At 46.4% G+C, this 15,413-nt stretch overlaps 1 protein-coding gene and 2 non-coding genes across 3 annotated transcripts; 1 reads left to right on the forward strand and 2 right to left on the reverse strand.

The window, feature by feature from the left end:
* Positions 1-416: 416 nt before the first annotated feature.
* Positions 417-10,708, reverse strand: FBXL12 (F-box and leucine rich repeat protein 12). The gene is made up of 3 exons (XM_077262082.1): positions 10,424-10,708; positions 9,322-9,394; positions 417-2,632 (listed from the first exon to the last, which is right to left on the reverse strand). The coding sequence occupies exons 1-3, from the start codon at positions 10,570-10,572 to the stop codon at positions 1,826-1,828; spliced, it is 1,029 nt and encodes a 342-aa protein (XP_077118197.1). The 5' UTR covers positions 10,573-10,708; the 3' UTR covers positions 417-1,825.
* A 487-nt stretch (positions 10,709-11,195) lies between these two features.
* TRNAV-AAC (transfer RNA valine (anticodon AAC)) lies at positions 11,196-11,268 on the forward strand. The gene has a single exon. It is a non-coding gene; the product is annotated as a tRNA-Val (tRNA).
* Positions 11,269-11,420: 152 nt separating this feature from the next.
* Positions 11,421-11,513, reverse strand: TRNAI-UAU (transfer RNA isoleucine (anticodon UAU)). The gene is given in 2 exon segments: positions 11,421-11,456; positions 11,476-11,513. It is a non-coding gene; the product is annotated as a tRNA-Ile (tRNA).
* Between the last annotated feature and the right edge of the window lie 3,900 nt (positions 11,514-15,413).

The following is a 15,413-nucleotide window of genomic DNA, read 5'->3' on the forward strand; positions in this document are numbered from 1 at the left end:
CAGGTCCTAACATGTCATCGTTGAGGCACGACGCACGCATAGTACTGTGTTGGGCATGTCCCAGGTAGGAGGAGGTGGCATTCTCTAGCCCGGCAGCCTTGAGCTTGTGCCAACTGCCACCGATGTGGCTGCTGGACCAGGATCCAGTAAATCATTTTGCTGAACTATAAATGCACTTTTTGAAAAGCGTCTGGAAAAGTTTTAACAAAAGGACCAACTACGTGGAAGTCTAGCTCTCCCTGTAGACCATATGGTATGTTCACACTGCACCTTTTCCACTATTTCATTCATGACTTGCTCTTCAAATGTCCAATTTTTGAGTGTCATTTAAAAAACACTTCAGCTTTTCAAAAGACTCCACCACGCGTTTAACCCCTTCACGACCTTGGGTTTTTCCCGTTTCTGTTTTTTTTTTTGCTCCCTTTCTTCTCAGGAGGTAGAAAACACCTTTTATTTTTTGGTCAATATGGCCGTGTGGTGTGAGGGCTTGCTTTACGTGGGACGAGTTGTACTTTTGTAAGACACCGTTACCTCTTCTTGTACTGGAACATGGGATAAAAAAAATTCAAAGTGCAGCAGAATTGCAAAAAAGTGCAACTCCACAATTGTTTTTTTTTTTTTCCTACCATGTTCACTAAATGCTAAAACTGACCCACCATTATGATTCTCCAGGTCATTACAAGTTTGAAGATAAAAAACAAGCATAGGGGGGTTTTTTTCTAAGTGGTAAAAAAAAATCCAATGTATAATTCTGGCATTTTGATTTTTTTTTTTAAGTTACACGGTTTACCGAGCGGATTAATTCTTTTTATATTTTGATTTGTGAATGCGGCGATACTAAATGTGTGTATTTTTTATTGTTTTATTTTTAATGGGGCAAAAGGGTGTAGTTTGAACCTTTAAATTTATTACATTTTTAAAATGTTTTTAAAAACCTTTTTTTTCTACTTTTCACTTGCTTCAATAGACTCCATAGGAGACTTGAAGCTGCGATCATCCGATTGCCTGTGCTACACATAGCAGAGCTTCAGCCCTGCTATTTGTAGCAGAATTGATTACCTGCTATGAGCGTAGCCACTGAGTGGCACTCATAGCAAAGCGGCAATGACAACCACAGGGGCCTCCTGCAGACCCCAGGTTGCTGCCAACCCATGTCATGCCTCGAGATTATGTGACAGGGGGCGCCGATGCGCAGGATCAGTGGCGTGCTTCCAGCGCAGCTATGTTAAATGCCACCATCAGAGATTGATAGCAGCATTTAACATGCTAACAGCCGCAGATGGATCGCGATTCCACCCGCGACTGTTAGGGGCACAAGTCAGCTGATGAAAATCAGCTGATATTTCAGAGAAAACGTGGGCTCGGCGCCAAAGCCCGGACGGACACGACCTATGACGTATATGTATGTAATAGGTCATGAAGGCAAAAAAGATGTTAACATGTCCATTCTTCTGCCGTTTTCTGCTAGAAAGACACTCGATACTTAAAGCAAACAACCAAATAAAGCAAGAAAGAAGAAAAAAAAAAAAAAAAAAAAAAAAAGGGACCCTTTAGATTTACCCCCCCAAAAAAAAGGCGTGATTCCGGAAGAGTCTTCTGCTTGAAAAACCAACACTTTTTCATCACCAGAAAAAGACGTGGTGTGAACATACCCTTATGCTGCAGTAGAGATAATATTCCAGGACGGATCTCATTCCGTGAAGTGTGCAATATAGAGGAAATAACATAATCACAGAACAGAGGAGAGAAGTAGCTATAGGCACCTAATTCTGGGACTGTCTAGAACATAGGAGCAAGGTTGCGTTGTCTTCTTCCGCAGGTGTCACTATTTATTTTTGAGAAGACTGTCCATGTTGGAGAAAGCATTATTAACTGTACAGTGTGGGAGACTTTTCTGAATTTCATCTATTCCTTGGCTCTCAAAGAAGATCCCATTGAGGCTGAGAAAGTTCAGGACAGGGAGGCTGACGCTCATGGTAACAATAGAACGGGCAGAGAAACCGATGCAGTAGTCCAACCACAACTTCTCTAGGGTCTTCATTCCAGATAGACAGGCCAGACCTGCATCGGTTAAATAGCGGAAATCTAGAAGCGCTAAGGTATGGAGATGCTTCAAGTGGCAGCCGATTAAGTGCAAAGTGATATCGGTTATGTTGCATTCGTTCAACTTTAAGTGCTCCAATTCTTTCAGGTAAGGAACCGCTTTTTGAACCCCAATGTCATTAATTCTGTAGGTACCGGACAGGCAGAGACTCTTTAGGCTAGACTGGCTGCAAACTATCTCTAGATGTTGGTTGGAAAAAGAGGACACTTTGTTTAGGATGAGATTCTCTAATTTCAGGAGCTCTTTGGTCTTGCCGCTGGTTTTGAACCATGTTAGTGGGACCTCGCATTCTGACAGTTCGAGAGTCTTCAAGGTGGATGGTAAACAGTCGTAGCTCACGGAGCGGAGGTTTGTTTCCTCGAGATGGAGATATTCTAGACTCTGGTAACGCTTTTCCAAGACCTGAAGGACGGCTGGCGTAAGGAACTCCTGTTTCTTCACCGACTTTAAGAGGCCCTTAAGTTTCAGGGTCTGCAGGCTGGTTCCAAACCAATGCCTCAACAGATGCCACAATATCTTAGAATTCAGCTGTGAAACAAGATACAAATGGTTATACGCTTTAAAATGGAAGAATTTTATTACAACTGGTCTGGATTTAGGTAAAAAAAAAAAATAAATTGCAATTTTACAAAAAGCTGCCTAATTAGTAGAAGCTATATTATATGTTACCATGGGCAGCATATAAGGAAACGCGAAAAGAATGCCAGTGACTGACAAACAGCAATATGCAGAGAATAGATAACAGGATCACAAATGATGAAAAGCCCCAACAGGGCCCCTTGAATTGGTGCCTAAAAGGAATATGAAAGCACCCTAAAGCTATCGAGACTTTAAAAAAATAAAATAAAAATACACTCATGCACACAAGTCAATGCAAACGCTCTTCTCCAGGTTTTAGCCACCTGTACTAGCCTCGAGGTTTCCATGTCACCACAGCTTCCTCCTTCCTATCTGAATGCAAAAATGTAAATGGCATATGGTAGCATTTATCCACAGCACTCATTGGTACACAATGCCTTACTCATACCCTGTGAACTTTTCCACATTACACCCACAGTCTTAAATGTGTTTTATTGGGATTTTAGACGATATAACAACACAATGTAAGACATATTTGGGAAGTGTAAAGGAAATGGTACAGGTTTTCTAATTATTTTATAATTATAAATCTGAAAATCACCCCCCTGTAGTCTGATACCCCTAAATAAAATCCAGAGTGACCAATTACCTCCAGAAGTCACATAATTAGCAAATTGATCCACCTATGTGTAATTTATTCTCAGTATAATTACAGCTGTTCTATGAAGGCCTCAGAGGTTTTTTTGAGAACATTAGGGATCAAACAGTATCAAGAAAACTAAGGAACACCCCAGACAGGTCAGGGATAAAGTTGTGGAGAAGAGTAAAGAAGGATTAGGAGACCACTAATTAGAGAAGCAGCCAAGAGATCACCGTCACTCTGGAAGAGCTGCAGAGATCCACAGCTAGGTGGGAGAGGGTGTCCACAGGACAACTATTAGTCATATAGCATATAAGCAAGCCATAAGAAGTCCGATTTGCAGTTAGTAAAAAGCCATGTAGGGGGACAGCGCTTGCATGTGGAAGAAGGTGCTCTGGGCAGGTGAGACCAAAATAAGAACTATTTCAGCTAAATGCAAAGCCCTATAGGTGTTTGAAAACTAATACTGCATATAACCCTGAAACACCATCCCCACTGTCAAAACATGGTGGTGGCAGCATCATGCTGTGGGGAGACCTTTCTTCAGCAGAGACAGGGGAGATGGTTAAAGTTGATGGGAAGATGGATGGTGCTAAACACAAAGCAATCATCAAGGAAAACCTGTTAGAGGCTGCAAAAGCCTTGAGACTGGGTTGTAGGTTCACCAACGATCCTAAACATTCTGTCAGAGCTACAATGGATGGTTTAGAGGAAAGCATATTTGTGTGTGTGAACGGCCCAGTCACAGTCCAGACCTAAATCCCATTGAGAATCTGCGGCAAGACTTGAACATTGCTGTTCAAAGACGCCTCCATCCAATCTCCTGAAAAAGAGAGCGAGTGTGCAAAGAAGAATGGGCAAAAATGTCACCACTAGATGTGCAAAACTGGTGGAGACAGACCCCAAAAGACTGACAGCAATAATTTTAGCAAAAGGTGGTCCAACAAAGCATTGAATCAGGGGGTTGAATACAAATGCACGTCAGAATTTTCAGATTTATATATTTTTTTTAAATATTTAGAAAACCATGTATCATTTCCTTTACACTTCATTAACACTTGCTGCATAGTGTTGCTATATCAGAAAAAATCTGAATAAAATAAATTTAACTTTGCGAGTATAACTTGAAAAAAAAAAGTGAGGAAAAGTTCACAGGGTGTGAATACTTTAAGATACTGTATAGTGGCAGCAAGTAAAAGATGAGTGACAAAAGATGTATTGCAAATGTACACAGCAGAGTCTCAGCCTCAGTCTCAGCCTCCTGTGTGGTGTGCATGCACCAGTCTCAGCGTCTCCTGTGTGATGTATATACAGTAGTCTGTCTACTATGTGATGTGTGCAGCAGAGTATCAATGTACTATGCATAGTGTCTGTGTAAACAGAGGGTAACTATCTGAACAATTCAAGTAGAATCACAGAATGATGTTAGAGTTGGAAGGGACCTACAGGGTCATAGTGTCCATCCCCCTGCTCAATGCAGGATTCACTAAGGCTACGTTCACATTAGCGTTCTGCGCCGCAGCGTCGGGCGCTGCAGCATCGCCGCATGTGTCATGCGCCCCTATATTTAACATGGGGGCGCATGGACATGCGTTGCACTTGCGTTTTGTGACGCATGCGTCACTGTGGTGCATGCATCAGGGCGCAGAGGACGCAGCAAGTTGCAGTTTTTTCTGCGCCCAAAACCATGCAAAAATGGACGCATGCGTCACAAAATGCTGTGTTGTGCATGCGTTTACATTTGCGTTGTGCGTTGCCGACGCTGCGGCGCACAACGCAAATGTGAACGTAGCCTTAATCATCCCAGGCAGATGTCTGTCCAGCCTCGGCATGAAGACTTCCATTGAAGGAGAACTCACCACCTCTCATGGCAGCCTGTTCCACTTATTAATCACCCTCACTGTCAAAAAGTTTTTTCTAATATCTAATCTGTGTCTTCTCCTTTTCAGTTTCATTTAATTGATTTTAATGTTTCCATGTGTAAATGAGAGTAATGATCCCTCTACACTGTGACATCCCTTCAGATTTTTGTAGACAGCTATTAAGTCTCCTCTTAGCCTTCTTTTTTGCAAGCTAAACATTCCCAGATCCCTTAACCGTTCCTCGTTGGACATAGTATGCAGTCTGCTCACCATCCTGATCCCCTCACCATCCACATAGACAGTCAGCAGTATATTTACAACATACTGGGACCGAGTTATTGGGCCTTCTTGTAACAAATCATCCTGAGTCCTTTACCACCTGGCCACATAACCTGTAAAGCTCTACTGGATTCCTACTAACCACCAGTTTCCTGTGATATGACAGCTGTGTAGAGACCACAGTTACCAGCCCAGACCTAAATGTGCAGTAATGCACCTGTAACGCGGCCATCTGACTCACAGCATTGGAAACACTCAACCGCTGACATAGTAATAAGACTTCCATACCTAAACCGAAAATAAGGACATGCCATCAGCAAGCAGCCATCACCAACTCTATGAAGGAAAGTCATGGCTGACGGTGCAGCTTCGAAGCTCACACTAACTGCAGCAAACACGCAGAGTATTCAGGCCTTTAGCACACAGCAGAAGAGAGCGCAGAACAGAGCAGAAAGTTTATATTAAACCTCACCGCGTCTGGAACAACCAGAGATATATAGTTGCAACATTATAAATCCCAAAAGACAAAAAAAACAAAAAAAGCAACAACTAAAAACACCACACAAAATATGGTATAAAAAGCAATCAAAAAGTTGTACAGAAAAGAAATGCAATCACTGAAAACATATACTCGTTCGGCAAAAAAAAAAAAAACAAGCCGCCATATGGTCCTGAGGGCAGAAAACTAACAAGGTTGCAACTCTCGGGATATGGAAAAAAAAAAAAAAAAAAATCACCACTCTATACCGTAAATCTGGTATTGCAGTAATTGTTCCGACCTGCACGGTAAACGGCATGAACGAGAGAAGAAAAAAAAAAAAGGAAAAATACAAAACTGCTGCTCAGTTGTTCTTTCTGCCTCCCATATATCAGTTTAAGGCTCGGTTCACATTTAGCGGAGCACTTAACCTTGGTGGTTTCGCCTAAATCCTACAGGATTCAGGCAAATGACTCATCAGGACCACTCATTAATGAGGCAGATGAAGGCTCTCAGGCCAATCATCCATATTTCTGAGTTTGCACAAAAGATAGATGAAGCCGGAATCAAGCCTTTATGGAGTCCAGACTGTCTCCTTATTGATTGTATGGTGACCTTGGCAAATGCCTTTGAGGGGTTTTGTGCTCTTAAGGTACCTTCACACTAAACGATATCGCTAGCGATCCGTGACGTTGCAGCGTCCTGGCTAGCGATATCGTTGTGTTTGACAGGCAGCAGCGATCTGGATCCTGCTGTGATGTCGCTGGTCGTTGGTTAAAGTTCAGAACTTTATTTGGTCGTCAGACCGGCGTGTATCGTCGTGTTTGACAGCAAAAGCAACGATACCAGCGATGTTTTACAATGGTAACCAGGGTAAATATCGGGTTACTAAGCGCAGGGCCGCGCTTAGTAACCCGATGTTTACCCTGGTTACCAGTGTAAAATGTAAAAAAACAAACAGTACATACTCACCTTCGCGTCCCCCGGCGTCTGCTTCCTGCACTGACTGAGCGCCGGCCGTAAAGTGAAAGCACAGCACAGCGGTGACGTCACCGCTCTGCTGTTAGGGCCGGCACTCACAGTCAGTGCAGGAAGCGGACGCCGGGGGACGCGAAGGTGAGTATGTACTGTTTGTTTTTTTACATTTTACACTGGTAACCAGGGTAAACATCGGGTTACTAAGCACGGCCTTGCGCTTAGCAACCCGATGTTTACCCTGGTTACCCGGGGACCTCGGCATCGCTGGTCGCTGGAGAGCTCTGTGTGACAGCTCTCCAGCGACCAAACAGCGACGCTGCAGCGATCGGCATCGTTGTCTGTATCGCTGCAACGTCGCTTAGTGTGAAGGTACCTTTAGGCTATAAGTTGGCAGTCACTATATGTTACTGAAGACTTGCGAATCATCAAATGCACTCTGAGGATTCTCCGGTGCTGGGAGCGGCATCATGTGATCAGAAGGATGCAATTTTCATACTTCCAGTCACATTATGACTAGACTTGTCCAGCCTTGCTCAATAGAAGTGAATTCAGCGAAGTCGTGCACGTCTAGTAAGCATGTGACCACATGTATGCAAATCACATACTTTCGGTTACATGACTGCCCGCTCCAGGCGCCAGAGAATCCTCAGAGTGCATGTGATGATTCACAAGTCTGCAGTCACATAAATGTTTCAGACGTGTACCCTAAGGTTGTGTGCACACGTTGCTTATTTTTCACGTTTTTTTTCCGCATTTTTTCGCGACAAAAACGCTATAAAACCGCAAAAAAAAAAAAGAGCATACAATATGCATCCCATCATTTAGAATGAATTCCGCAATTTTTGTACACATGATGCGTTTTTTTCCGAGAAAAAAAACGCATCGTGGTAAAAAATGCAGCATGTTCATTAATTTTGCGGATTTCCCACTATAAAATGCATTGGGAAATGTCCGGAAAAAAACGCATCAAAAACGCGGTAAAAACGCACCAAAAGCGCATGCAGATTTCTTGCAGAAAATTTCAGGTTTTTTTTTCAGGAATTTTCTGCAAGAAATCCTGAACGTTTGCACATAGCCCAAGGCCGGGCTCCCCTCTAAAACAACGAAAAACTTGAACTCAACCCACAAAAAGGAAACAAAAAAACCCAAACACACAAGCTCCCACTTGTGTAGTGTACAGCTGACACCCACCCACTCAGACAGCACCCTCTGGGAGACGCTATGTGTTTAGGAACCTAAATGACAGCCATAAATTATGCACGGGCAGTCATTAAAGGTACCGTCACACTCAGCAACTTTGCAAAGAGAACGACAACAATCCGTGACGTTGAAGCATCCTGGATAGCGATCTCATTGTGTTTGACACGCAGCAGCGATCTGGATCCCGCTGTGATATCGCTGGTCGGAGCTAGAAGTCCAGAACATTATTTCGTCGCCAGGTCGGCGTGTATCGTCATGTTTGACATCAAAAGCAACAACGCCAGCAACGAGCATAGAGGGCGTCGCAGCGTCTCCTTCTAGCCAGTCGGTACACTCCGGCTGTTTGACATGGAGCTAACAACCAGCGAGAACGAGAAGTGAGTCGCCGTTACGTCACTGGATCGCTCCTGCATCGTTCTGGAGTTGCTGTATTTGACGTCTCTACAGCGACCTAAACAGCAACGCTGCAGCGATCTAGTTTAGGTCGGATCGTTGTCTATATCGCCGCAGCGTCGCTGAGTGTGACGGTACCTTAAGGTGTTAAAGAAGACAATGTGATTTCAAGGAAAAGAAAAAAAAAAAAAAAAAAACAAAAAAAAAAAACACGATTCTCAAAAATATCCTCGCAGCTTAAGCTACTGCTCCTGACATGGCATACTTGCACGTGACCGCTGCAGCCAATCACTGGCTTCTTAGTTTGTACACTGTATGTGTAAGCCTCACCGCTGAGACTAGCGACTGTCTGCCTGGGGGTGATGTGCGTGTTCAGCATGTGAGCAATGCAGGGAAGTAAGCACACAGCAAGACATCAGCCGCGTCTAGACACATCCCACCCCCTCAGACCCTGCACTACAAGTCTCAGAATCAGATACCCCAGAAGGTTCCTGTAACGTCCCTCCATTCAGATCTGCATTACTTGCTATATGGCTGCAGGGAAGGCAATTACTGATGACGTTGGGACCACAGTGGTCACATCTCCTAGGGGGATCACTTACAGATGAGGAGCCCAGGGCAGGGTGGGCAGGTGACTGCCGAGGACCCCACATAAAATCACACAGGAAGCAAATATTCTCCAGATTTCATCAGATGCATTATGTAAGCACTGTGCCGTTAACCCCTTTAGGTGGGACAATCCTGTGCGGCAGTCAGTTTACAGACACACACCAGTGGACAATCACACGACCATCAGTGAGAACCTGACCTTGTATGGTGTCAGATCAACGTATCTCCATAAGGACTTGTCCAAAATCAGCCTTTTCCACCTCTTGCAGACCCTTGAAGAGGAAAAAAAAAAGTGATTGACAGGAGGTGTTACTTTCTGGAAATAAAGTGATTGACCCCTGCACCATGTGTGTGTAGTGCCGGACCTTCCTCCTCCTCACACCATGCTGCAAAAGCTAAGAAGACCTGGAAGCAAAGCCATGGACCGGTGTGGGGGAGGGGCGCTCTGCTGCCTGCCCTGCTAATACTAGGCTGCACTCTATTAGTCCTGCTGGTATAGGGGCTTTGGCGCACTCAGCTGGCAGCGGGATACTGGAGGCTGCACTCTACTGCCCAGCTAATAGGTGGGATGGGCTGACAGCCCGTTATTAGAGGGGGAGCACTCTGCTGGTCCATCGATAAGGGGATGATCTGCCGGGCTCAGATTAGGGGGCACTCTGCTGGCCCTGGTGATATTAGGGGTGCACTATTGTGTAGAAGCATTTTGCTGACCTTGTAGGTATTGGGGTGGGCACTAAACTAGCACAGTTGGTATTAGGGGGCAGTCTGCTGGCATTGGTGGTACTGAGGGGCACTAGAGTAATGGGGGACTCTGCTGGTATTGGGGAGCACTAAGCACTCTGCTGGGACTGGTGGTACTGTTAGGATTGGGGGTCACTGGTAGTATTGGGAGGCGCTCTGATGGGACTGGGGGTATTGGGGGGCGCTCTGCTGGGACTGGGGGTATTGGGGGGCGCTCTGCTGGGACTGGGGGTATTGGGGGGCGCTCTGCTGGGACTGGGGGTATTGGGGGGCGCTCTGCTGGGACTGGTGGTATTGGGGGGCGCTCTGCTGGGACTGGTGTTATTGGGGCACCGGTGATATTGGGGGTCTAGTAGGCCGATCTGTCACACGGCCGCCCACTGCAGATATGTCATCTTTGGTTACTGCAGATATTGTATCACTACAAACTACAAGTCCCAGCATCCACTGTTTTCCTCTCTGTGACTTGTAGTACCACTGCACATGCTCAGAAGGGTCACAGTCCCAGGAAACCCTGCCGTCCCGGCTCTCCTGCCCGCATCCCCGCCCCAGCCTCTCACCGGCAGCTCCGGATCAGGTCCCGCACGGACAGGAAGCTGAGCACCTCCAGGAGGACGCTGTCCGGCAGCCACGACAGGTTCGGAGCCGTAGATATGCCTCCGGAGGTCTCACCATAATGCACCGCGGCCGACATCTTCACCATCTCCATGGACACGGCGCACTTCCGCCTCGGGACTGTCAACGGCGACCATAGAGACACTGTGATGAGGGGCAGAGCGTCTACATCAGTTAGGCATCCGCTTGTACCATAGACGCCACTGGAGGAAAGAGCGTCGCTACAGCTTCACATGTAGAGCGGCCACACGTGACTGGCAGGGAAACTGTACAGACCCATAGTCAGTAGTGCAATCTGTAAGGCTATGTTCACACGTTGCGGTTTTTGCTGCGGATCCGCATCAGTTTTCCATGCAGGGTACAGTACAATGTTACCCTATGGAAAACTAAAACCGCTGTGCCCACTTTCCTTTTTTTCGCATGAAAATCCGCGCTGATTTTCTGCAGAAAAAAAGAAGTACCATGTCAATTCTTTCTGTGGATTCCGCAGCGGTTTTCCACCTGCACCAATAGGAAAGTGCAGTTGGAAACCCGCAGTGGAATCCGCAGTAGAAACCGCACAAAAAACCGCAGTGAAAAACACAGCGGTTTTTCAAAATCAGGAGCTGAAAAATCCGCAGCAAAAAAAGGAACGTGTGAACAAGCCCTAACTGGTATTGGGCACATGGAGACACGTCTTTTATTACAGGACACCTGCAGCCTATGAGCGTTATAAAAGTTTCTGTAGTGTAGTGGTTATCACGTTCGCCTAACACGCGAAAGGTCCCCGGTTCGAAACCGGGCAGAAACACTTTTTCCCTGCATTCTTTCTTTCTTTTCTTTTTTTTTTTTAAGTGATATTGAGTGCAAAGCTCAAAAGAATTTACTGAATATTATTCTAATAATATAATACAATCTAATTGTATAATCTAATAATATAATACAACATCAATAAAAACATCGTGCTCCAGGTGAGGCTCGAACTCACAACCTCGGCATTGCTCACCAGTTACTGTCATATAAGTACCGCGCGCTAACCGATTGCGCCACTGGAGCAACTATGGAACCTCACCTGAGCAGCCCCTGACATGGTAAGGACGCAAATCTGCAGGGTGTGCGGTGCTGCTGGAGGGGACATTTTGTGAGATGTTGCTGGGGGGCAGGGTGTGAGGTGCTGCTGGGGGGCAGGGTGTGAGGTGCAGCTGGGGTGGAGGGTGTGGGGTGTACGGTGCTGGTGGGGGACATGGTGTGAGGTGCTGGGGCGGCAGGGTGTGCGATGCTGGGGGACAGGGTGTGAGGTGCTGCTGGGGGACAGGGTGTGAGGTGCTGGGGGGCTGGGTGTGGGGTGTGAGGTGCTGCTGGGGGAGGGGCAGGGTGTGAGATGCAGCTGGGGTGGAGGGTGTGGGGTGTACGGTGCTGCTGGGGGACAGGGTGTGAGGTGCAGCTGGGGCAGGGTGTGCGATTCTGGGGTGGCAGGGTGTGAGGTGCTGCTGGGGGACAGGGTGTGAGGTGCTGCTGGGGGACAGGGTGTGGGTGTGAGGTGCTGCTGGGGGGCTGGGTGTGGGGTATGAGGTGCTGCTGGGGCAGGGGCAGGGTGTGAGGTGCAGCTGGGGTGGAGGGTGTGGGGTGTACGGTGCTGCTGGGGGACAGGGTGTGAGATGCTGGGGGGACGGTGTGAGGTGCTGCTGGTCGGCAGGGTGTGAGGTGCTGCTGGTCGGCAGGGTGTGAGGTGCTGCTGGGGGACAGGGTGTGAGATGCTGGGGCAGCAGGATGTGAGGTGCTGCTGGGGGACAGGGTGTGAGATGCTTCTGGGGCGGCAGGGTGTGAGGTGCTGCTGGGGAACAGGGTGTGAGATGCTTCTGGGGCGGCAGGGAGTGAGGTGCTGCTGGGAGACAGGATCTGAGATGCTGGGGCGGCAGGATGTGAGGTGCTGCTGGGGGACAGGGTGTGAGATGCTTCTGGGGCGGCAGGGTGTGAGGTGCTGCTGGGGAACAGGGTGTGAGGTGCTGGGGGACAGGGTGTGCAGTGCTGCTAGTGGGCGGGTGTGAAGAAGATGTAAGCTAGGTGGCCGTTCATTGAGGATCAGTGACCACATAAAGCCCCGCCCACAGGCCATTCACTAGCGAGAGAATCTCATTAACTCAAAACAAAGTAAAGGTTAAACAACAACCACAAGACGGATTTCATCAACCAAGGTATCATTTTAATCAGTATAATGGCGCCAACCTGACATTGTCTGTAGGTTACAGTGCACAATCCTGCTGACAGGTTCCCTTTAAGTATATAAATAAAGCAAAATAACGTGGAGTCCCCCCCTTTTTGATATCCAGCAAAAGTAAAGCAGACAGCTGGTGGCTTATATAATCAGACTGGGAAGGTCCATGGTTATTTGTTCCTAACCAGCCCACAGCCATCCCAGGAGTGGCGCATCATATTCCGGCATTTTGCCTACGCTCTTCCCGACTGCCCTGGTGTAGTGGCAATCTGGGTAATTGTAGTAGGGGTTGATGTCAGCTGTTATTTGTCAAAGATCATAGCTGCCATCAACCTCTGGGGTTAGTAATGGAGAGGGGTTTATCAGACACCCCTATTCAGGGGCTGGCTGGCATTTTTCAGCCTGGGGGGCAATCACAAGGCAGTGGCCCTTCAGTTGCGGTGGCCCTACTTTTCCCTAATAATCTCTGGCCACTGCATAAAAGTAGCAGAGATAACAGGCTTTAAAAACAGGCTGGTTCATAGATATGGGAACAGAACGGAGCTTGCTGCATAGATATGGTAGCAGAACCAAGCTTAGGCCATGTGCACACGTTCAGTATTTTTCGGGTTTTTTTCGCGTTTTTTCGCTATAAAAACGTGATAAAAACGCGAAAAAAACGCTAACATATGCCTCCTATTATTTACAGTGTATTCCGCATTTCTTGTGCAAATGTTGCATTTTTTTCCGCGAAAAAATCGCATCGCGGAAAAAAAAGCAACATGTTCATTAAAAATGCGGAATTGCGGGGATTCCGCACACCTAGGAGTGCATTGATCTGCTTACTTCCCGCACGGGGCTGTGCACACCATGCGGGAAGTAAGCAGATTATATGCGGTTGGTACCCAGGGTGGAGGAGAGGAGACTCTCCTCCACGGACTGGGCACCATATAATTGGTCAAAAAAAAGAATTAAAATAAAAAATAGTGATATACTCACCTTCGATGTCTTCCCGCCTCTCAGGTGCATGCTGCCGCTTCGGTTCCTATAGCTGGTGTGCGGTGAAGGACCTGCGATGACGTCGCGGTCCTGTGATTGGTCGCGAGACCGGTCATGTGACCGCTCACGTGACCGCGACGTCATGGAAGGTCCTGCGCACACACACCAGCTATAGGAACAGACGCCGCTGAGGAGATCAGCTGTCTGCAGGTGAGTATAAGCATTTTTTTTATTTTTTTTTATTATTTTTAAACATTCTATCTTTTACTATAGATGCTGCATAAGCTGCATCTATAGTAAAAAGTTGGTCACACTTGTCAAACAGTATGTTTGACAAGTGTGACCAACTTGTCAGTCAGTTTTCCAAGCGATGCTACAGATCGCTTGGAAAACTTTAGCATTCTGCAAGCTAATTACGCTTGCAGAATGCTAAAAAAAACGGGAAAAAAACGGGAAAAAAACGCAAAAAAAAGAAATGCGGATTTCTTGCAGAAAATTTCCGGTTTTCTTCAGGAAATTTCTGCAAGAAATCCGGACGTGTGCACATACCCTTACTCCAGAGATATGGGAGCAGAACCGAGCTTACTCCGGAGATATGGGAGCAGAACCGAGCTTACTCCAGAGATACGGGAGCAGAACTGAGCTTACTACAGAGATATGGGAGCAGAACCGAGCTTACTACTGAGATATGGGAGGAGAACCAAGCTTACTACTGAGATATGGGAGCAGAACCAAGCTTATTCCAGAGATATGGGAGTAGAACCGAGCTTACTCCGGAGATATGGGAGCAGAACCGAGCTTACTACTGAGATATGGGAGCAGAAACAAGCTTACTCCAGAGATATGGGAGCAGAACCGAGCTTATTCCAGAGATATAGGAGCCGAACCAAGCTTACTACAGAGATATGGGTGCAAAACAGAGCTTACTACAGAAATATGGGATCAGAACGGAGCTTACTACAGCAGTATGGGAGCAGAACCGAGCTTACTACAGAGATATGGGAGCAGAACGGAGCTTTCTACAGAGATATGGGAGCAGAGCGGAGCTTACTGCAGAGATATGGGAGCAAAACAGAGCTTACTACAGAGATATGGGAGCAAAACAGAGCTTACTACAGAGATATGGGAGCAGAACGGAGCTTACTACAGAGATATGGGAGCAGAGTGGAGCTTAGTACAGAGATATGGGAGCAGAACCGAGCTTACTGCAGAGATATGGGAGCAGAACGGAGCTTACTGCAGAGATATGGGAGCAAAACAGAGCTTACTACAGAGATATGGGAGCAGAGCGGAGCTTACTTCAGAGATATGGGAGCAGAACAGAGCTTACTACAGAAATAAGGGAGCAGAACCGAGTTTAATAAGTCTACTACATGGAACCAAGCCTGCTACATAGAAACTGGAGCAGAACCGAGATTATGGCATACATACGGTACCATAATCTAGATTATTACATTGATACAATTCTAGAACCAAGTTTACTGCTTAGATATGGTGCCATAATGGAGCTTACTTACAAACATACATACAGTACGGCTACACAGTGCCTACTACTATCACCACTACACAGCGAATACATAATATTATAATATCACCATTACCTCTATATGAAACTACATTCTATACAATGACCAATGATACCACCATACACCCTTTACTATGACTGAATCACATTTAGCTGCTACTAAATTTAAAAAAAAATGTTACCTAAAAAGAGCAATATTACAACCTAACAGTAACCGTATATTGGTAGATACCAGTTC

Source organism: Ranitomeya variabilis, chromosome 5, assembly GCF_051348905.1.
Source record: "Ranitomeya variabilis isolate aRanVar5 chromosome 5, aRanVar5.hap1, whole genome shotgun sequence".
NCBI classification, from domain to species: domain Eukaryota; kingdom Metazoa; phylum Chordata; class Amphibia; order Anura; family Dendrobatidae; genus Ranitomeya; species Ranitomeya variabilis.